Source organism: Antechinus flavipes, chromosome 4 (assembly GCF_016432865.1).
Source record: "Antechinus flavipes isolate AdamAnt ecotype Samford, QLD, Australia chromosome 4, AdamAnt_v2, whole genome shotgun sequence".
Taxonomy (NCBI): domain Eukaryota; kingdom Metazoa; phylum Chordata; class Mammalia; order Dasyuromorphia; family Dasyuridae; genus Antechinus; species Antechinus flavipes.
In genome coordinates this window covers 446557440-446582215 of record NC_067401.1, presented here as the reverse complement: position 1 = coordinate 446582215, position 24776 = coordinate 446557440, and the positions used below count along the sequence as shown (strand labels likewise).

The window sequence follows — 24776 nt, the reverse complement described above, 5'->3', positions numbered from 1 at the left end:
ACAAAGGTCATTCTTGTCTCTGACTAATAAGATTTGTTTTTTCATTTAAAGATTACTTTGATCTCCCAAATAAAATTCTATTAAGAGTATATTTTTGAAGTAAAAATATTGGATTTAACTTCCCATTGATCATTTCCAAGTATCATTAAGTACCTGTATTGTCCTGGAAGCTGAAGTGTTATGAAATGTGGTCCCACTTCATCAGAAACAAAGAAAAACACTTTATAAAATAGCTTATATTTGAGCATGGAATCCTGTAGAACAGTCTATACCAGAGTTTAGAGAATGCAGTGATCAGAAATCAGAAAATTCTTTATCTGAAGTGAGTTGAAAGATGGGTTAGATGTGAATGGGTGGAAAAAGCAAGATACCCCAGACAAGAATAGCATGCTAACAAAGGAATACAGATGAAAGCATATTTTGTACAACAGAAAGTGGGAAATGGAATCATAACTGAAAATCCACCTACCTGACTGGAGAAAAGAGCTTTGCAGGGGCAGGAAGAGAAATGATGGGCTACCTGAGGTAAGGTCAGATCATAAAAGGTATTGAATTCTAGGCTGAACAATTTAAAATAAATTTAATAAGCAATACAACTAATAAGCAAGAAAAATGTCATAAAAGTATACTAGATAATAGTGGTTCTCTTTTTAACAAAACATCTTTCAACCCCTCCCTGGGATAGTATCTTTATATATTACTACTTGATGATTTTTAAAATGCATAATATACACACAGAACATTGATTGTATTTCCATAATGTGTGCCTTATTGGTGCATATTTTGTTGACGTTTGATAACTTTTAGGATATTCATCCAACTCTAACTGCACAGCATCTCTAATTTAGCCCTTTTTCTCAAGGTTCCTGAACGCAGTGCACCCATCCCACCTCTAAGTACTGCAGCATCCTCCTTTGTACTTGCTCTCTGCCTTCCTTGCTTGAGCCAGGGAAGCTCGTGGAGCAATGAGTGCAACCGAGAGGAATGCTGGCTTTGCAGCCCCAAGGCTGGGAAACTCCCCAACCCCCTGTTCTGTCCTTGTTGGCTTGGTAATGCTGGCCTAGTTAGGCACCTTTCTGAGTCTCATTTTCCTCACTTATCATTTGGGGAGAATAATTTGCTTTGAAAGTGGATCTGGGTTCAAACTCAGCTCTGCTGCATCCCCCTAGGTGGCTTGGGAGAAATAATTTCACCTCTCAGCTCATTAGTTCTGTGAGACAAGTTAGCAAACATTTTATTAGGTGCCTGCTATGTACCAGACAATGTACTAAGTATACAATGTGCCCAGGGAGCACAGTTAACATTCAAAGAAAACAGGAGTCATACAAGCACAAGATCTTGAAGACAGGATATAAAAAGACAGCATAAGAATTGTGGATTTCTCAGAAGAACATGACAAATTAAAAAATCTTGACGTATCTCCCTTTTCTCCAGCAGTACTTCTACCAGTTGCCCCTCCCCATCCCTGTATCTACAGCTCAGCCAGCCAACTAGGAACTTAGACAAATCACTAATAGCAGGGACATTTTCACTCTTCTGTAGAGTTCTAGATTGTAAGTCATGGAACCCAGGTTCATTTTCCAGTTTTGCCATTTGATGTCTGGTCTTTCTGCACTTCAGATTCTACCTTAGGTTTTAAAGGAAAGGATTGAACAGGTGAACTTCTAACTCCCCTTCTAGCTCTCAGTCTTTGATCCTTGATCTTATGTGACCTCACATTATACCCTTAGTTTACCCAAGGTTTACCCAATACTTCAACAGTAGCTCTATACTATGGATGCCATCCTCAAAGAATAGTCATTCAGAAATTACTCTTTACTGCAACAGGGAAGCAGGAAAATATCCAGACATGCAAATTGAAAGTAGTGGGGCCACTTTTCTTCCAATATCTTATTGCCTGACATCATCTTCCGTATGATATCTTCCTCCAGTCATCCTCATGCATATATGTACACATCAGTCTTTCTATGTTTTCATTTCCTAGCCTGAGGTGATTTTAATGAAGATAAAGCAAAAGTTCAATTTACAGTGAATATATTTGAGGATATTCGTAACACAATAGTGTTAACTACTAATTCAGTCATTTTCTTTTGTCTCTGCTACAAACTGAGTCATTTACATCTCCCATGATTTTTTCCCTCACTAAGTAGTTCTATAAAATAGTTTTCTTGTTCACAAACAAGCAAAGAGAATTTTACTATTGTGTTCCAGTTTAATGGGATAGCAACAGCAGTAGAAGTTAACAAATACAGTATTGTTTGCTTTTTAAATGATTCAGGGAACCTGTATATCATTAAAAGTCTCCTTTGTCCACTGATATAAATGAACTTATTGAATTGTTACTAGCTCTCTAGGGGAAGAATAACATAGATCGGCTATTTGTCCTACTATGAATATGAACTTTATGATTGTTTCACAAAATTTTAATTATGGCAGAATTATAATTTAGAAATAGATACAGAATTTTGCTTTTTCCTATATATGAAACTTTCCTGTGGTCCAATAAGTGTACTCAAAGAAAATTGTGTAATCTTTCTAAAAACACATTCCAATAATCATGTCAACATGTAATGCTGGAGAAACTGAGGCAAGATGGAGATTAGAGAGTTTTTAATAATTTATTTGAAAGGGAGAGATTTACTGGGACCAAATGGATCTATGGTTTGGTCCCAGAGCTGAAAGAGACTATCGTCTCCCAAGAATCCAGCAAACTAATGTGAATTCTCAATGACATATATACACATGACTCAGATACAAGGGGTAGACTGAGTCAGGGGCGGGGTCAGGGTGCTGAGAGCGGGAACACAGGACTGACAATCTGGTTCTGACAGGATGAGAGACGGCATGGGGAGCACCTGATAATTGGGATTATAGAATGGGGAGAGGTACCCAACATTCTGATGGTGTCTAAAATAGAAGGTCTTTCTCCTTATCTGGATCATCATGATAAGGAAGATGGGGTGGTATTGCAGGATTGAGCAGGACAATTTAGGGAAACTGAGTTAGGATAATAAGAGAGAAGTGTGGCACAATATTCCATACTCTCTCTTCTGAATATTCAAATCATTGAATTACCTTCTTCTCGATAGGTTAGCTTAGCACCATAATTTTGACCAACCCTATATGAAGCAAATAAACAAAAATAAAAGTAGAAAAACGCAAGGACTTATAGCAAGGACAAGTCTTTCCGTAATAACTCCAGAGTTAATCAGCAATACAAGGCTCCCTGTTGCTAGCATGTCAGTTCCTCTGCTGTTGGGGCATCTCAAAGAATCCAGTTTGAGATGGACAGTTCACTGTGAGTTAGATCTGTGGTCATTTGTGCATTTAACTTAGCCTCTGTTCATATAGGGAATAATAGTGCTCAAGAGAATCCTGCTGCCCATCCTACGAAGGGCACTCCAAGTCTTTCAGGGACTCCAAAAGGGGAAAAAAGTGGGGGCTGGAGTAGCTCCACCTGTCCCCTCTGATAAAACAGGAGCTGCTACTAGGATCCAGATTTCTGAGCAAATTATGCACAGTTAGACCAAGGCAGGGAACCCTGAACTCTTAGAGGCCTGATACCAAACTTCAAGGTCCTTTGAGAATGCTGAAATATTAATTAAGGAACTGGGGTTACAGGTGTGGGAGTGGAGAAATAGATCAGAGAGATTGCCAGTCTCAGGACAGGTGTCTGATTTCTGGTTGTTCTAAAAAAATAATCCCCAAAACTGCATCTGCCAGGGTGAGTCCAACAGAATAAGGAATTTCAAAGTTAAAAGATAACCAACAAATCATAGTACAGTAATTTTAAGCAAGGAATAAAAATGAAAAGGGCTGCTTAAATAAAGCAAAGTGAATAGGAATTGTTCCCATTCTTTGATATTTTTGAGAAAAATACACCAGCTGCCCCAATTTCCTATCTCTTTCTCCCTTTTTTTCTCATGGAAAGGAATTATCAAATAACCATTCCACATATAAATCCCAAGAGTGAATCAAAATTCCTATACATAACAGACTAGTACAGTAATTTTCCTAAATATCTCTGAAACATAACAGTAATAGTTACACAAGTTTAACAAAGTCCATCCCAAATCTTAAACACACAGTAATAGATGACCCAATCAGGGTTCCCAAATTTCCCATATCAGTCCATCAGGGGTAAGGGATGAAGCCTCATTCAAAACTTCTTCAGGCTGGGCACTGGTGGAAACTTTTAGTCCGTGCAGAGGATACACGTAGTGTGTGGCTTGGCGTGCTGACGATCAAAGCTGGGCTAGATCCCAGAAACAAAATCTAGAACCCCCCCCCCAAAAAAAATACAAGTCTAACAAATAAAGGTTAGAGCAGTCTGAGATAGAAATACTGGTTCACAGGGACTGCTACAAGATGTGGAGAGACCAAAATAGATTGACCAGCAGCTTCTTATGTGAAGAGATGCTTGTCTCACAGGCAAAAGGCTGTCAGCTATAGTCCCCATAAAAAAGCAGCAGTTAGCTCTCACAGAACACTGTTAATTTTCCTCTCATTAGTTAGAAACCTTTAAAGAAACACTTGAATATCATAAACACAACATCCAGTAACAGATAGATGATCAGACTAAATACTTATTTGCCCGAGTATTTAGGATATAATGAGTACCTATACCCAGATTGGAAACAGCAATGTATGACATAATTGAATTGCATTAACAGTTCTATTGACCATTGTTCTGCTCATAGAAATCAGTCACAGGAAGAAAAAAAAATGCAGGGACACAACTATAACATAACATAAACAGTTAAAACTCAACTTTCAGTACATACAGGATAAAATAGCTTTAATTCATTTTTACTCCAGTTAATTGTACCACTAACTATCAGAGGGTGGAGCTTTAAAACTCCCAAATAGCATTAACTATAAGCCCAAGAAATTTTTACTTCCAATAATAAATCTCATTAACCAAGGTTCAAGTAAATCCTAAAAAGATATTTATCTTAACTTTATATTTATAACAGTATGGTTTTATTGCCCTTTACTCTAGCAGGCTTTGAAAACCTGTTCCAAAGAAAAATCCGTCAGCCAGTTTAAAAGTAGCCAACATTTTCTGTTCTTACTTACAGATCAGTGCAACAGGTTAAAGAGTTAGAAATAAGAAGCAATTTATATACTAACTACAGCTGCAACATTGAAATAACTAATTTCCAAATTTCTTTATCATTGCTCTTAAAACTATAGCAGAGCTCCAACAGAACAGACAAGTCACACAGAGCACAGAGATTGCACAATTACAATATCAAACAAAACATTTAACACATACATAGTGCCCAAAAAGGTACACAGAGTCAGATCATACCAGATGTGTCTTAGAAGACACCCAGGTAATGCCACACTGCATCCAGTGGATATTACCTCTCAGAATTTAACACCAGTTGGTGTCCTGTAATTCTGAGAATCCGGATGCTAGCACAGAAAGACAGAACAGGTCAACAGATCAGATTATGTCCTACACTTTCTCTCCCGGGGCTGAAATAGAGGTGTTCACCGTTGGGCGTGGCTGCAACTGAAAACTTCTCATTCCTGGAGACTCTGCAAAAAGAAAATCCAGAGGGCCGGCCTCTCCAGGCCAAGAACCCAGATCTCCAGCCACCCTGAGGCCCAAGGTGGAAACCCAAATGTCTCTGTTCTCTAATTCTGCTCTCATTTTTTAATATCTCGGTGGGACCTCCAAAATGTAACGCCATAGAAATTGAGGCAAGATAGAGATTAGAGAGTTTTTAATATTTTATTTGAAAGGGAGAGATTTACTGAGACTAAATGGATCCATGGTTTGGGCCCAGGGCCAAAGGAGACTATCATCAAGAATCCAGCAAACAATGTGAGATCTCAATGACATTTATACATGTGGCTCAGACTCAGGGGGTAAAGTGAGGCAGGGGTGGAGTCAGGGTGCTGAGAGCAGGAACACGGGATTAACAATCTGGTACTGACAGAGTGAGGGGAGGCATGGGGACATCTGATAATTGGGATTACAGAATGGGGAGAAGCACGGGACATTCTAATGATGTCTAAGATAGAAGGTTTTTCTCCTCATATGGATCACCATGATAAGGAGGGAGGAGGGATGGTGTTGCAGGATTGAGCAGAACAATTCAGGGTGCCAGAGACCATGTCCTTAGAGGCAGGAGACAAAGAGCTAAGAAGAGTAGCAAACACCCTAAATTCCTGAGATTAGATAATGTGTGTCCCAAGAAATCGGTCATCTCCGCCCAAGATCTAGATAACAGGATTTCTGCCACACCTATGGTCCGACATTCTTCTCATTGTAACCCCCCCCACTCAGAAATCATATTTAATTAAACCCTCTTCATTCATTAAACAGAAACATTCACCATCTTAAATCTTGAGTTGCCTCTCTGTCTCTCCGATCCTGTTCCCAAACACGGCGTGTTTTACAGACTGTTGTCTTACAGAGCCTTTGCTCCACTCGATGACCCACTGTTGATGTCCTGCCGGACAGGACATCAGGGAAACCCAATTTAGGGACAATTTAGGGAAACTGAGTCAGGACAATAAACGAGAACAGTGGCACAACAAAGTTTTTATTCAGTGAACAAATACATTGTTCAAGAATCCAAAAAGATATGAGACAAAAATGGACTTGACAATTGAGATATTGCAGTAATGTCATACTCAAATATTTCACTATTTTAGAAAGTTTCAATCATATTTTATTAAGTCAGCTGACCTTAAAGGAGTTTGAACCAGAGGTCACTGTGACTGACAATATGGAGGACTTGAAAACCAGCACATTAAAATTTGCAGAGCACTTTATCAGTAGCATCTCATTTTGTTCACATAACTCCAGGAAGGAGGAGCTATTATTATGCCCATTTTACACCTGAATTCCAAGGGCACATAGCTAGTCTGAGATGGTATTTGACTTTTGTTCTCCTTGACTCCTAAGTCACAGCATCACCTTGATACCAAGAAGCTTAACAAGGTCACAGCAATATTAATCAACAGCAGATGATACTAGTATCTGCTAGGCTCACTGGAGTAGCCAAGCAGCACAGTGAGTGGAATGCCGGGCTAAGAATCAGGAAAATTCATCTTCCTGTATTCAAATATGGCCTGACATACTTAGTAACTATGGGATCCCAGGCAAGTCACTTGGTCCTGTCTGCCTGAGCTGGAAAAGGAAATGGCGAACCCCTGTAGGGCCTTTGCCAAGAAAACATCACCAAGAATCAGATCTGAGACAACCCAACAGGAACTCCTCCCTCCCCACACCATCAGTCCCCTCCGGCTTATGCTCTATGATTCCCCTCCGAATTATCCACGGATGCCATAGTCATTCCTTGCCCCTGCCCTCACCCTACCACCTCTGGCAATAAACAGAGGCCTTCCCTGCTGCGCATGGGCAGATAGAGGAAAACTGTAGCCCCGTCCTCTGAAGAACAGAGGACAGAGGCAGGGGCAGCAGCATTCATGGGATGGTGCTACAGCAGATCTGAAGGGAAAGGATTGGCATCCAGCTGAGGCCATTGAAAAGTTAATTCACCAAAGTAGGAAGGAAGTTAAGGTGACTTTGAGGTCCAACATCTAAAATAGCCATTGTTACAGGGTAGTATAATAGTAAAAAGAAAAAAATGTTAAATGGATAGTACTAAGGGAAAATCCTGAACATCACAGGTAGGGGAAAAACTCATTTAAAAACCTGGAGGACAGGCACATTAATCAGCAGGAAAGATATGAAAACAGAAAGGAAGGTGACTGAAAATGCTCTAAGTAAATGTTGTGAGACAAAGGAAATTGAACCAGTACCTGGTGAATCAGAACTCTGTGGAATCCCAAGAAAGCGTGAAACCATAGCAGGATGGCTTCAGAGAGAAATTTTTTTTTTTCTTAAGGGTTAAATGGGAACAAATGGCAGAATTTTTTTCTATGCATAGAAATAATTAACAGAATGGGAAAGCTTGAATTTACAGTGATATGTGTCTTTTAAAAAGAGAGAGAAGATCCTACTGGGAATATAGCTGTGCTTAAGGGAAAGATAGTCTTCATTTCACAAAAGCAAAAAGCAATAATGTTAAAAGATACATCTCCACGCAAATGAAAGGCATGATCTCAAACACAATTTACATAGAGACAGCTTTAAAATCATAGGCCTCCTGAAGAACCTAAATCAAAAAGCCTGAATACTATAATACAAGAAAACTGTTCAAAACTTCTGACTACAAAACACAAAGAAGTGTTCAGAACAATCCACGTATCAGTTCTAAAGGGGGGAAATCTATGCTGCAAGCTCCAAAACTCAAGTCATTAAAATTAACAGTTTTTATGACAAAACATTCTATAAATTACCAGGAGAACAATTTTTCAAATATAAAAGGGGAAAAATGAAAAACAAGATTATTCTGTGCCCATCAGACCAAAGGAGCTTATATTTCTACTCAATAATGACATGCTCTTAAAATTTGGGTTTAATCGTCAATGAAGAAAGATAGATTACAATAGAAGAGGTGTTTAAAGTATTCTTTTTTAAAAAAAATAACTCAGCTTGCAAACACTTAAATGTATCTAAGTACAGATAGCAATCAAAGCATCAGTAATTAAACTTCTCTTAAACTTGAAACTAAACTCATAAAAACTTTTAAAAGTAGAACAAAACTAGGCAGAAGCAGACATTAATGGTTTGGGGCGTTTGTAGGTGGGAGACAGGAATAATAGATGCCCTTAAGAAATTTTCCAAAAGAACACAAGGGAACAAAGAAATATGGACTCATAACTTCCTCCTATTACTTCTTAAATCAGTGCATTTTGTAGAACTAAATAGAATAAAAGTTGCATAAGAGAGGGAAATAGAAAATAGAGGGAGATGTGATTTATCCTAATCAAACTAATATTAAACAATGAAGGGAAAAAATTCCTCTGATCTCACAGCAAGAATAGGTAAGGTAAAAAAAAAAAAAAGTAAGAGAATTAAAGGGTGAGAAAGAGAAGTTCTTGCTAATTTCAAGGAGAAAGTCTCACTTAAGAATACTTCCAATGGAAGATAAATGGTAAATGGATAGTCTATCATGCATATAATCTACAGAGATTTAATGCTTAGAGGGATCTGTTTACCCCAGTATTATGCTTCCCTGGGCAAAAATTTTGCTCAGAAAAACTTTCAGAAGCAAACAGCATCTAGACAGGTAGGAGAACATGGACCCAAAGAGGAGATTATATGACAGATAGGATAGGGAGAACAGGAAGTAAAGTTGGACCGCATGATCAGGAAACCCAGAAAATGTCCAATCCATAGAGATTTAATAATGAAAGTTTCAATAATGAGTTCAATAATCCAAAAAAATTATAGAAACAATAATTAATATGAAAGACAGTGATTATGTTGGAACTGTATCCAGAATTTGTGGTTAAAGTAGACTTTAGGGGAGCATTATATCTAAAAACATAGAATAGCAAATTAGAAGAGATGAGGAGGGGACTTCTAGCCAAGACAGCGGAGAGGAGGCACACAGCTGTGTAGCTCCGTGTTTTCTCTCACTATCCATTGCATTACAAGCCTCTGAATTAATGCTTGACTGAAAAAAAAAAACCACAAATAGTTACCAAGCGAAGACATCCTTGAGATTTGCCAAGAAAGGTCTGTTTTTGCTCGAGGACGGGGACGGTTTTATATCAGACGCAGGGTGTGGACAGGCAGCTGAGAGCACGGGAGCAGACCGGAGAGGGGGTGGGGAGTGATCGCAGCCGTTTCTGCAGGGAGAGCTTCGCTACAGGACTGGATACTTTGCTCCGGCAGCAAGTCAGCAGCCCAGCAGAGAAGCTAAAAACACCGGGGGTGAAGAATACAACCCCAAACAGCGACTCAGCACGCTCTGGGATCTCAGAGCGCAGGCGCAGCACAGTAGGGCTAGTGCCTCACTGCTGTCCCCTCCCCCAAAGAAAGACTCCAGTTTTTTTCTTTTTTTCTTTGATTATTAGACAGAATGAGCAAGAAACTGAAGAGGACTTTAACCCTTGACAGCTTCTATACAGATAGAGAGCAGACTCTAAATCCTGAGGAGACTAAAAACAGACAGTCCCCAGGTGAATCCCCAAAGGAGGAGATCATCTGTTCCTCAGCACAGATGAACCTCATAGAAGTAATTAAAAAGGCTCTCACAAGGGAACTAGAAGAAAAATGGGAAAAGGAGAGGGAGGCTTGGCAAAAGGAGAGGGAGGCTTGGCAAGAGAGTCTGGAGAAGTCATCCCACTCATTTAAAGAGAGAGTGGATAAATAAATAAAATCCTTGAAAAATAGGAGTAGTGACCTGGAAACAGAAAATAGCCTCTAAAAAACAAAATTGGCGAAATGGAAAAAAATTCCATGGAACAAAAGAACTCAACTGGACAATTAGAAAAAGATCTTTAAAAAGTGAGTGAAGAAAATACTTCACTGAAAATCAGATTTGAACAAATGGAATTGAATGACTTGAGGAGACAAGAAGAATCAGTCAAGCAAATCCAAAAAAATCAAACAATGGAAAAGAATGTGAAATACCTTCTGGGGAAAACAACAGACCTGGAAAATAGATCCAGGAGAGACAATCTGAGAATCATCGGACTCCCAGAAAAGCATGATGAAAAAAAGAGCCTGGACACTATTTTCCAGCAAATTATCAATTATCAAACAGAAGAGAATTGGTGAATTAACTGAAAGTGCATTTTTTAAATCTAGTCAACAAATAACACGAATGTGAAAATTAGAGGAATAGATCAATTGGAAACTAAAAAGGAGTATAGAAATGATAAAAACTAAAAGACAGTTCTTTGTAAAGACTAAAAGAATGGGACAAAAAGTAAAATCTGCAAAATGGCAAATGAGCAAGGTGAAATCATAAAAAAAAAAAAAAATTAGTTTTTAGAGATTGCTAAACATTTCTATACTAATAAAATTAAGACAACAGAAAAGTGTCACCTTCAAAAAAGTATAACTCAATCCGATAGAAAACTTAGGTGATTCAATGATCAAAAAGGAAATAGAATTAGCTGTTAAGGAAGGGTGGGAAGAACCTGAGTCCTGATAGGCAAGGCCTATTTATCAGTCTTTGAAAGACCAATTAATACCAATACTTTGTGAATTATTCTCAAAAATTGATAAAGAAAGCATTCTATTGGACTTTTTAATAATTAAACTAGGGAAGGATAAAACATAGAATTATATAGACCAAGATCCTTGCAAAAACTTGAAATAAAATTTTGTCAAACACAATATAGAAATTCATCTAAGAGTTACTCCTTTTGACCAAACTGCAAAGATGGGTTCAACATTAGAGAAATAGTCACCATAATTTTGTTTAAAAAAAAAAAAGTCATCCATGAAGTATAAAACTCATGTATGCTTTAATTTATATGTGTGTGTGCACATAAATGAATTTTTTAATAACAAATATCAGCAACTAAAAGTAAACATCATATGGAATTGAGATATTCTAGAAGCTTTCCCAGTAAATACAAGAGTAAAATGAATGGGTTCACTCCCTGTTTTTATTTGATGTAGTTAAAGAGATGCTAGCAATAGTTTTAAGACAGAATGAAATTAAAGGCATAAAGCTGGGTAAAGGGAAGATCAAAATGTCTTTTGCTTAGAAACCCTAGGGAATCAGCAAAGATATAAAATAAGATATTATCTTCATCAAAGTTGCAAAACATGAAATAATTCTATAGAAACCAATGGCATTTCTATACAATGATAGAATCAAAGAAAAACAATAGAAAAAGAAACCCCACTCAGAATAACAACAAAATGCAAAAAATATTTGGGAGCTGATATGTAGAATTTCTATACAAAATGCTTCTTAAAACAAAAAACAACTTGACAGCTAATGGAACATTCAGGACTCCTGAATGAGCCATTCCAATAACACCGAAGTTACTATACACTTTTGATGCTATACCATCACATTATCAAAATAAGAGTTTTCAGAATCCAATAAAGGGAGTGGAAATACAGAGGCACATATAGGTTAGATTTAAATAAATAAATATATCAAGAAAAAGAACATGTTTAGAAAAAAGAATATCTGCTTTAAAAAAAAAAAATCCCTATTCAAAGGATATGAACAAACAATTCTCAGAATTGCCAATTGTGTAAACTCTAAAACGTAACTCCAGATCTCTAAGAACAGAAAACTAATGAAAACAATTCTAAGGTTTTCCCCTCACACCTGGAAAATTGGCAAAGATAACAAAAGGTGTGTGTGAGGGTCAGGAGATTTTAATTTCTAGGAATATACTTGTGGGTTCATGAACCAGTCTGTGCACAGCAAAGCAGAAGGCCCTTGTTTATAAAGTGCTCAGCTTAAATTCCATCTCTGACCTTAGTCATTACATGGCCATGGCTATGTCAGCTTCCCATGAGCCCCAATTTCCTCATCTGTCAAGTGGAGGCATTTTCATGAGGCTAAGTGTGATCATATATGTGACACACACTGCAAATTTTTAAACAATTCTGTAAATTTCAGTGGTCCTTAAGTTGAGAAAGTGAGAAAACCAGTAAATGTGTGTATGTATTTTATGTTAGGGAGAAAAAAAATGTATTCACACCTATTGATAATCTTTGGCTGCTAAAAGCCAAATTGAAAAAATTAGTAGCTGAAAGGTGGACAAGAAAAAGTTAATTTAGAAATGAACCGTGTAAGCATTAGGTTTAAAATATTTTCAAAGGACTGATTAAAAAGTAGATGGCCTGCTTATCAAACTTGTATGTGACACAGGAAAGATAGATCAAACATTGGATGATAATGAGAGTCGAACAATATATTAATGGCTAGAATATTCAGTCAAACTTGCACTTCAGTTCAAAAACTGGACTTTACCAGTATAAAATGGATATTTAAAAAATCATATTGTGTTTCTTAATAGTTCATTTGAAAAAAAAATGTGAAAATTTCAGTGGACCCCCAATGTGATGACCCTGTTAACACCCTGGATACTGTAGAATCAGCCCGAATCAGGATCAGCAAAAGTCCACAGAATGGCAATACGAAGTGAGAGCAATCCAGTCAGGAGTCACTCTGGCTTTTTCACTCCACCCTTTTTTTCCTCCTCCCAAAGTCTCCCTATAGGCCAACAGATAGAGCCAGCACCAAATGGTGGGGCAGGCCATTTTCCAAGCAAATGCTAATAGAGTATTGTCCAATTGGTAATTAGCCTTAAGTGCCGGGACCTCAGTGCATCTGCTCAGTTTCAGCCCATTACATCCCAGGGTCAGTGTTGGTCAGTAGTGTGGTCCGGTGGTCAGGACATACAGTTTGACTTGTCTCCCTGCACTCCATCAAGCAATATCTATTATATCCAGTTCTGGGACTGCATTTTAATAATGTTATTGAAAAACAGAACATCCAGACAATAAAAGTCCTCAGTTACTGGAAGTAAGAATGTTGAGATTGGAAAATCCAAAATTTAAAGGATACATTATGATGATCTTCAGGTTCTTCTTGGCCCAGCAACACTAAGAGCGAAAAAAGGAAGTTTCAGAGAAGCAAATCTGTCTGCATTAAGGAAAAACAAATTGCAGTATTAAAAATAGAGCATACTACCTTGGAAGGTAGTGGCCTTCGCTTCACTGGAGTTCCTCATATGGTCTCTTGTGATGTCCTTATGAAGTTGCTAACTCAAGCCTGGGACATTGCAACACATCTCTCAGCCTCCTCACCTCTGTTTGGGGGGATGGAATGTAGAGCACTCCCCTCCTCCCAAAGTCTTCTTGGGGAGCAAAATTGGATTCCAGCTCACTCCTTGGTGTTCTCCCAACTTCCTTTCCTGCATTGTTTTCCACCATTAGATTGCAAATTCTTTGTCTTTCTTTTTCTTTTTTTCTTACTTTCTCAGCATATAGCACAGTACCTGGGAGATAGTAGGTACTTGGTAAATGTTTATTGAATTGATTTACTATTTAGGGGATTATTATTTAGAATCGGCATGCTCTGAGGCCCCTTCCAACTCTGAGTTTCTGTAATTTTGCATACAATGTTTTCTTTACTCTAAAATCTATAGGTAGGTAGGTGGCCCTCTGGGTAGATCACTAGACCGGAATTCATACCCAGCCTCAGACAGTAGCTATGTTTCCCTAGGCTGGTCACTTAACCCTGCTTGCCTCGGTTTCCTCATCTACAAATGTGACCCAAAGAGGGTCATGCAAGTCACTCCAGTATTTTAGCCAAAAAAAAATCCTAAATGGGGTCACTTTGTGAAGTGACTAAACTGAAACTAAAACAACTGAATAATCTAAAAAAATGGGAGAGGTAAGAGAATATACACGAAAACTTGATAGTTACTATTTTTTCACCATTAGTATGTTTCTCCAAAAAAGGATAAAAATGAAAGTTTTGATATGGAGTGGTATAAAAAAATAATACTAAGGTCGAAATTCAGTAAAAGCCAGGAAATTCCAGGGTTTGCTCTTTTTGTATCTCTTTCATACTTGTTACCCTGAAGCCTAGATTGTTTACTAGCAGTGTGGATTTCAATTAGCTGTTATTTTTTTATATGGGTATTGCCAGAGATGTTGCTGATATGAAGGAGTTGAATGCAGTAGTTTGGGGCTTTTATCAGAATAATGTTTCAATAAGCTTTATAAGGCATTTGAAATTTGCTACAATCTGTAGTTAATTTAAATTCTTTGTGCAACTTGGAAGAACAAATCGTTTCTCCTGAACAATGAATTTATAAGCAAACTGTCCATTTAAGATGCAAGTTAATGTTTCTGGAATATCTAAATACAAGTTAACACCATGAATATCTATTATGAAATTTGACCTCTTCTTAAAATAATGTCTAAGAAAACTTGAATTAAGTAATGAAATAACATATAGAACTAAAATCCTGAATAGTCTCTAGTCTACTACTCCAACCCCTTCATGAAGTATGTTTATCTTTCTACAACATCCTTGTAAGAAATGTCCATTTAAAAAGTTTGTTTTTCTTATATTTAGCCAAAATCTTTCCTTCTGCAATTTTTCTAGTTCTCTTTTCCTGAGACAAGTAAAGTAATTTGAAGTCCTTTCTGATGCAAATTCCCCTGCTCCCTCCCTAACTTGTACTCTGCTCCTAGATAAACAGCTCTAATTCTCTGAACAGAGCACTGTATGTTGTGCTTTCCTGACCCTTTGTCATCTGATTTTTTCTTCTAAAAGTGATATAGCATGACTTTGTCAGTCATAAAATGTGGGACCCAGAATTGAATGCATTATGTTGGATGTGGATTAGGTCAAGCCATGAGATTCTACCTATTTTTTCCCCAACTATTTTGGAATCCCCCAGGTGGATGGGCCCATGCATACCAGATTGTGTCCATGAATCCTCTCCTTGTAATATTATAGATTTTCAATGGCATAGTCATGTCCTCCCAATTTTTCCTTCCTTTTTATTTCACCATCCACTTCCAAGTCAGGTTCAAGATCTCATTTCCTCTGTGTTGCTTCATTTGCATTTTGAATGATAAAGTAGTTGTCAGTTGAAGGATTTATCAAATTTCCTGCTTTGAGGTAGCGACCTCTAAGAGATGTCCAGATAATCATTGTCACCATACCCTAGCCTTTTTCTCTATGTTATTTATCTTTGTGTGGAAAACATTTCAAAGATCTAAAATTTACCAATTTACCTTGATAGACTTTTTTTTTTCCATTTAAACCACTAGAACTTTTCCAGGAGACTACAAATATTCATGTTCTATGCAGTTTTGAACAGTTTTTAAAGTTAATTTTATTCTGTCCCGAAGATTCTTTTTGGTTTCTTAATTTTCCACAGCTTCTTCAGTTACAACTGCCACTGTTCTACATTTCTTTTTAAAACTGAAGAATACTGTAGGGAATGTAGTGATAAAGAGTCCTGTGACATTGGAGGTGGACTGGACCTAGCACCTAGTCTTCCCCCTCCCCCCACAGACCAGAAATCAGTACATGTAATTTTTTCAGCTATCCCATAAAAAGATTCTTGTTACTTCAATTCAGTAAACATTGCCGGGTACCCATGATATAAAATAAAAAGTAGTCCTTGTCCTTAACCTTAAATTCTGTTGATGAGATAAAAGAGTATGTACATAAGGAGGGGGTAGGCCGGTGCAATAGAAAAAATGAGATGCTGTCAGAGACCTGTTTTGGTTCTCCCATTTACGAGACAAATTATTTGTTCTCTTTGGGTCTTGGTTTCCTTCATTGTAAAATCAGGATGGGTTGGCAGCTGAGATGCTAAAAAGGGAAGTGACTTAAAGTAATGGGTTTGCAACAGCCATTATCAAGGGGAGCACTTGTCCATTTACACCCTGCTGCTCCAAGGTAAATTGATATCATCCCAGGTAAATTGAGAAAAAGAAAGCCCTCTGAGATCATTCTAACTACAAAAACTCCAGGACAATGAATGTAAGAACAAATGTTCTCTATAACAAAAGATATTTTAGAACCATGGCAGATGGTATCTAGACATACTACTTCGTTCATCTAGTTGTAATAAATCCTGAATACAGTCCTGTGCCTTCTCTGGTCCCAGATTATATATGAGCTGAGCTCTTTATATCTATTCATTTCATTTTGAATGGATGCAAAAATGCAACAAAAAAAAAGTTCAAGATCTGGGGAGAAGGTATGATGGGAGGAAAGTTTTTAAATACATACTTAATACTACCTTATTTGTTTATTCTTGATTTATTTTAAGACTCTGTGAACAATTGGCATTTTTGAGATCCTGCAGAATAGAAATATAAATTCTAGCAGCATATTATTCAACATAATTTCACTGCAGTAAAAATGATTTACATATCTGAATTTCTGTTGCTGTATTTCACCTGTAATACTTTTTCTGTTAATTTATAAAAATAATTCCAGTAGTTTGAAACTTTTCAATTTTTTTAATATAGGATCTGTAATAAGGATTTATTTTTAAATAATGTGTTGCTTGTAAGTAAAATAAACACAGAATACTTGTAAGTATGTGAATTTAAAGCTAGAAGGAATCTTAGAGTCCATCTAAGTCTCTCAGCTCATGTCAGAATCAGGAATTTGAATTCAGATTTTTTTTTGACTCCCAAGTCCAGGACTTTTTGGTCTGGCTTACATTGTCTTCCCTCTCCAGGGTTTGAAGTATAAACATAGAAATCAGTAACTCTGGCAGATTTTTACATGTCAGTCATCACTATTCAGCACATCCTGAGGATCCAGCTGATCCTCCACAAGTATTTACAGTATTGATTCCAGATTTTTGTGCAGTTTCAGATGCATTTGATGTTTTCTATCAATAAAATATCTATTTTTCCTCTTATAGCTATATGCAGGAGCTATTCTTGAAGTATGTGGATGAAAACTGGGGCGGTTCCCTCAAGTCCAGGGTAAGTAAAATTATAACAGAGGAACTAAATTTTCAAACCTATAAATTCATAGGGAGCTCCCTATGCATTGGTTTATCAGCCAGTGCAGACCTGGAGCAGTGTGCTCCTTAAAGTCTGAGAGAGATGCTGAAAGCACTGAGCATCTGATGAGAGTGCATGGAGAGCAGTGTTGGAGCATATTGAATTCCCAGGTTAGAGTCCTACTTTTTATTCACTAAGGCATGGTGTCTCTTGAATTAACTAAATCATTTAAAATAAGCATTTTCATAACATAATTCCCAAGAGAAATAAACATTTTTTAAGATTAAAAAGTTCCATGTATTTTATAAAACATTTCTCAAATTGATTTATTTATATTGTTGGTGACCTGGAAACCAAAGAATCTGTTTAAATTCTTGCTTTATAAAAGGACATATGTTTGGATTCATTTAAATAACATACACATGCCCCCGGGATAAATGGGAATTTTATAGTCTCTCTTTCTACTCCAGCCTCCATAGACTTGCCACCATAACATATCTAAGACATACACAGTCTGCTCACGATCTTTCAGTGGCTCCAAATTGCCTGTGATCAAACACAAACTTCTTTGCCTATGTGGCTTTTAAAGCTCCCCTCCTTCATTTCACAACATTCCCTTTGGCACCCTTGAGGGCCTGGCCAGTTCTTCACATTTAACACCCCAGCCTCACATTTCAGAGTTCTGGTTGCCTTTAAGGTGGGCCCAGGGTCACTGCTGGGAAGCCTTCCCACCTCTGCTGATTCCCACAGCTCCAAATGTTAAGGTTCTTTCTCCTCTACTTCCTTGTTGTGTGTATTTGTGCCCTCTCTCAAGAGAAAGCAAGCTCCTCAGAGACCATTTTGTTTTGGGCCATTTTGTTTGTGCCCAGTAAGATGCTTTGTGCATTTCTTTTGTAAGATTCCTTTGTGCAAACAGGAATTTTGTTCCTGTTTAAGTTTGGTTACTGAAAGGAGCTTTTACTCTTATAAGAGAGAAAATCACAAGTAGTGAACTACAAAAGATAGCCATTTGGAAGAAAGCAACTTATGTGAAAAGATGAAGATTTTTACTTTTATCAAATAAGGGCACACTTGAATTGAAGGTCTTAGGATTTTCTGCTGCTTTTCTTCTGATCACTTTTAAGTATAGTTTATAGAGCTGAGCTTACCTATTCTACTTCTATTTGCAAAATACCAGGATTTTTAGATGTTCCTGAATACTTAAGTGTGCTAATTATATATTTTCATGGTAGTTTCATTCCTGCTTAGTACTCAGTGTCCTTTCCTTTTTATACAATGACAGGATTAATTTCTGAGTTCACTATGTAATATAATTTAGCAGATACATTTTGTTGCTGACCTAGAATACTGTTGAATAAAATATTGCTCATTTTTGTCTCCTAAATCTAGCAAAGTAATAGTAATAGGTTCAGCCATGCAACTGGTTAACACATTACATGTGTATTACAACAGCCTTGGGCCCACACACATTCCCTTTCAGTTTGTTGTAGGCCAGAACTATCAGAAGGGCCTTCTATAAAGGAGGTCAAGTGTCAGGGGAGAGATTCCAGTGATTGATTTTTTTAAAAAACATACGCAAACTTTGGGTCAGGGACTTTTGCCTATCACAATGAATGAAACATAGTACACTGAGTTTGATAAAATTGAATTATTCTTCATCTAGAAAACTTCAGGAGGATAGAGGTAGAACTGTATTCTGAGTTTGCAAAGGACAACATTTTAGAAGCATTAGACAAAATGCAATGAAATTACAGTAGAAAAAAATCTAGACCAAAAGAGGCCATAAAATAATCTTCTTGTATCCAAACCTGACTTTTAAACCTTATTGGTCCTCTTGTTGGACAGTTAACAAAGATGATTTGAGGGATTTCATATGCAAATCTAAAATCTAAAATTCTTTGACAGTGGCAGCAAAGAAAAATATTGGGAAAGGAAACTTTCCCCTACCATTTCATTTGGGTTTTGTTTTGGCTCAAGATGACTTAATTATAAAAAATGAGAACAACTTTAGAGATCACTGAAGACAATCCCTATATTTTACACATGTGGGAAACTGAGATTAAACCAACTCAGTGGCAGAATAAGACTACTCAAGAAGTTTTTATGGATATTTCTTTTTTTTTTTTTCTATTATTGTTGCCATGTCCTCCTCCTTGATACAAAGCACTTTTTCCCACTCTTTGCAACATAGCACATTTTTATTCCCATGTTTCTATTCCAGTCATCTAGACCATGTCAAATGCAATAGAATTTTCAAGCACACCTTTTCATAGCTTATTTCATTGATAAATTTTCAACACATTGTATTATGTGCCTTTAGTTTTAGAAATCTAAATGAATCCAAAATTACAACCAGATTTTGTATTTTTTAAAATATTATCGAAGTACTGCGCTCTCTCTCTCTATTGTGATTTCATTTAAAACAAACTTTTTTTTATTAGTTTTCATTTGGCAGCAGTACAGTCTTTAAAAAATCCTTTCCACCTTTTGAATTAAAGTTTTATTTCTCTTTTACCACTAGCAAGCTTGAGAGTCTCTAAAAGTTGAGTCCACCCCCCCCCAAAAAAAAAAAAAAAAATGCTGGTCAGTGAGAGATGAGGATTGTGTAATACTTGCCAACTGAATAGTCCCCTGAGAACGCCATAATTTACATTGTGTTAAGAATCACAGAAGTATAAAAAGCCATGAGTATTTTATCTTGTCTTTCATCATTTCTATATTTGAGTACATCAACGTATTATTGACAGTGCTGCCTGTATAACTGTCAAGTAGCTGGAATCATTGATAGAAGAACATCTTTCAAAAATAGATGATCAAATTAATCTCCTTTCTGAGAGACTATTGTACTGATGTCATTGATCAGTTTTTTAAAACTGCATTAAATACACTAGAAAATAATAACTTGGTTACCTTTGGGGCTCCATTTACTAGTAGAAGAGCTTTTTATATCTAAATTTTTTCTAAATTCTACTTTTAAAATGTATTTGAAAGGGATCATAAATCTCTTTGCTATTTTACAAATTTGGAGATTAGTACCCACAGAGACAAAGCACAAAGAAATTTGATTACAGTATGGGAATGTGTGGCTATTAGATCAGATATCACTCAAAGCATACGTAATTCCACTTATTCTATCTCATAAAAAGTTTTTGTTTTTCAATGCATTCTCTGTGAGATTTTGCTTATTATTTTGCCATGAAATATTTATGGGAATTTTTGTCTCCTAAATCTTGTATATTTATATTGAGAACTTAAATGCTATGTTCAGTAATTTAAAAAAAATAATAATTTTAGTAAGCAAGACAAGAAATATATTTAGAGTCCAGTAATTTTTTTTTAATTGCAACTGATATTTCACAACAACATAACACTTCATTTCTGTGAATTTTTCAGAGGACGCAGTTTTCTGGTCACGATAGTGGTTTCTGACATAATGTTACTACTCGGACCAGAGCCATGGTTAAAATTGAATGGCAAACCCAGTTCTAAAAACATAGCCAGTGAATGTTACTCACTAATTCCCAACATCCACTGGACCTTGCTTTATTCACTTCCATGGCTAGTGGTATTTACTAGTCTTGAATTGGATCCAGATTGTACCGAACCAGAACTAAAGTAAAGCTACTGTACTGTGAATAAAATAGGAATGGTCCTGCTTTTGACAACAAGAAAACGTCAAAAAGTATTTTTAATTTAAAAGGTTTTATCTCAAAGAGCTATGAGATAAAACTGAATAATTATTTACTTCAGTGAATTTATAATAATATATGTAACAAGCAGTTTTTAAGATTTGCAAAATAGTGTTTAGATATCTCATTTTATTTTTGTAATAACTCTGGAAGATAGGTACTTTTATTATCTCCATTTTGCAAATGGAAATACAACTAGTAAATGGCCAGATTTTAACTCAGGTCTCCTTATTCCAAGGCCAGTATTCTTTTCAGATAACATAAAACTGGAAAATTTATCTAACGATTATTGGATAACAGAATTGTGGTTCAGAAATAACCTTGGTAACTGGGGAAGTGAGCCACAAATAACTTGAAATTAAATAGTAATAAATAAATTTCACATAGGTCCACTAACCATGAACAGAAGATGAGGGAGACCTCGCTTAATAGCAGTTAATACGAAAAAGATGTAGACATTTTCATGGCCTTCAAGTTCAATATGAGTCAACAGTGCTGTGTCTGCTAAAAAAACAAAAAGCCAATTCTGTTTTAGGCTGCATTGTTAACGGCCTAGGACTCCCTGATCGTGGGCATTAATAGTCCCACTGTCTTCTGCAATGACTGGCCACATCAGTTCAGGGCACCACAATAGGACCATTGACAAATTACGCCATGTCCAAAAAAGCAGATGAGAGAATTATGGGAATGAGTGGTCCCAAAATATGGTCATATGAAAAATAGTTGAAGGATCTATGGGGATGGTTAGCCTTGAAAAAGGAAGACTTTGAGTTGGGGGAAGGAGAAGAAGGGGAGAACATTGAGTATTGAAGGGACATCCTATGTTAAATCTGTAGTACAAAACTAGAAACAGTAGGTTGAAGTACAGGGAGGTCACTTGGCCAGCGTAAAGAGAAATGTTTTTAACATTGTAGCTTTACACAAGATCACTAGTTTTTAGTTGCTCAAAGTGTTGGAAAAGGATTATCTGTGTAGTATGGAAACCTGAACTAGATGACTTATACAAAGCTCCTTGTTACTCCAATCCATGAGGACATGTAATACCAAGTCATAGAAGACAGAATAAGATGTCCAGAAGAAAAAGAAAACATTGCTCTTAAAGAGGTAAATTCCAACAGTTTGAGGTTGAAGCAGCATGGAATGGGATGTATGCTGACCTAGAAAGAGACTAAGTTCAAAAGCCATTCCTGTCACTCATTAAGTTTATGACTTTGGTTAAGTTAATCTTTGGGAAAATGGAGCGATGTAAAATACAGTAGCCCACAAAAGTGAATTCCAAACATATTGGAAAGGTAGAATTTAAAGAGTAATTATCAGTGCTTTGAGGTTACTTTGGAAGGAAGGTGGCAACAGCAATTGTAATGGCCTGTTTCATATAATGTTTTTATCAGTGATGTGGAAAAGGCATTGAGGATGTGCTCTATCAAATTTGCAGATTATGCAAAGCTAGAAGAGATAACTAACATACTGAATGACAAAATCAAGATTCAAAAAGATGTTGTCAGACCAGAACATGGGGCCAAGCAAGGAGAAATTTAATAGGAATAAATAGTCTTCTACTTGAATTTACAAGGATAGGACCCAGGAATTGTAGCCAGAAAGCAGTTTATCTGGAAAAGATCTGGACACAATTAGTAGAATGGAAGCTCAGTTTGAGTCCACAACCAATTGAAGATGCCGTCAGGGAGTCCTGCTGTCCAGGAGTCGTGCTAGTCATGCAGTCAGACCACATCTGAATGTAAAATTTGGAGCACCACTTTTTACCAAAGTCAGCAATTAGAGGAAGAGGCTCAAGAAGCCAACAGCTGAAATCCTTGGGATCCTGCCATCCAGGAACTGGGAGTGTCCAGTCAGGATAGGGGAGGATATGGGAGATCCCATAGCTCTGTTCACTGGAACAAGTTGTCATCACAGGAAGGAGACACGACACCAAACAAAGGGGCAGCCTTGAAGCTGTTGTGTAACCATGGAAAGATCTCCGGCTCTACAGTCGGAAGCCCTAGGTTCAAGTTCTTCCTCTGTGTGTGCTCGTCACTTATCTCTGTAGACTTCAGTTTCCTTATCTGTAAAATGAGGGAATTGGATGGTTTCTGAGGTCACTTCCAGCTCTAAATGTATGACCAGCCAGAAGCTACCCACGTACTGCCTTGTGTTTATTTTCACTGGTGGTCTTCAAGCCAAGCTAGATGGCCTTGCTGGGCATTTTGTAAGCAGGATTCTTATTCATGGATGGGCTGGATTGGGTTCGATCACATCCAAGATTCTGGGGTGCTCCTATCTCTCAAGCTTTCTCATGTCTGTAATATAAGCATCACAGTATTTCTACAACTTAGTCCCCTGGATTATGAGAATCAAAATAAGTTATGTGGCAGATTCATAAAATGTTCCTGCTTATTTATTAAATGCCATGTCTGCCTAATTCTGCACCACAAAAGAAGTTTGTAAAATGAATATATGGTCATTTAAGCTAAGTAGAGAATGATAGATTTTAATCAAGAATTTTATGTAAGTCCATAAAATAGCAATGTATTTTAACTTTGATTAATATTAAATCCACAAACCTAATACTACTAAGTAAACCCAATACGATGTACAATCTAAAAGTCTGTATATTCTAATGATATTTATTAATGTTATTAATCTGTTATGTATCTGAATATGTCCTAAAAGCAAATTTACTTTTTTTTTTTTTTTAATTTTAGCTTTTGTCAAGAGTGACAAACCTAAACTGTTCAGGGGACTACAAATCAAGGTGAGAAATTTTTACTGATTTTGACTAAGGAGACAGGAAAGGCAGAAAATATATCCTTAAGAATGTACCATTTTACTTATTGAAACAATAAATTATGTTTATCCAATTCCCTTAAAATTAGATCCAATTTCCTGAGGGCATTACTAATTGTAACTAATTAATGTTGACAGGAGTAATTGATCAGTTAAAACTGGAAGGAGAAATAAATTTGCTACAGCTAAAACCTACATCCCAAACCAGGATATCAGTAATCTGTTAGGTCAGTGGGTAGCACAAGGTAATCCCTCAAAAAACTTTAGATTGACTTGTTGGAAAGTAGCATGTAATGACTTACAAAGGCAACCTCAAAGCCAAAAAAGCCTAGATTCAGGTCCTTACTTCATGTTACCAGTGCTGGCCATGAGACCATAGGCAAAATGTATAACCTCTCTGTGTTGTAGGCAAGTAGCTGATAACATTCAGTTGTAGAGAATGTTCCAGCTGATAGTAATAGGGATTTTTCAGTACTTGTGAAAGAACAGATTCAGACCCTACTCTCCATGTGAGAGCTGCAGAATAATGTCATAAGGGAAGTTCATGCACATGACTCATAGAATGGACTCATAGAATGAGTCTTGTCTTAAGACCATCCACTGCTTTAAAATAGAACACCCTCCCCCCATAATACAAAAAAGCTGTTTTTAAATCCCTACAGTTGGCTTTGTGAACAACTTGAGCATTCTTTTTAAAATTTGAATAAAACAAAAGAAACCTATGTTTTTGTGCTTAAAACCCCCAGATTTGTATTCCACGTAGGTCAGTCATTTCTCTGAGTATTTGTTTCCTCATTGGCAAATTTATGGAGTTGGACTAACCATGTATGACACCTACCTTTCACTGTGGGTCCATTTAGTTATCAGGACAGGCAAAGCAATCTCATAAAAGGATTTATGGACAGGACTCCAGAAAACATTTGAAAAACTATCAAAGAAGTGACTTGCTA

General features: G+C 36.8%; 1 protein-coding gene across 1 annotated transcript in view; it reads left to right on the top strand.

The window, feature by feature from the left end:
- SELENOF (selenoprotein F) overlaps positions 1-24776 on the top strand; it is a 47895-nt gene that overhangs the window by 20464 nt on the left and 2655 nt on the right. The window contains exons 3-4 of the mRNA XM_051999267.1: positions 17269-17332; positions 23745-23794. Of these exons, the coding sequence (XP_051855227.1) occupies positions 17269-17332; positions 23745-23794 (114 nt within the window). The remainder of the gene's footprint in view (positions 1-17268; positions 17333-23744; positions 23795-24776) is intronic.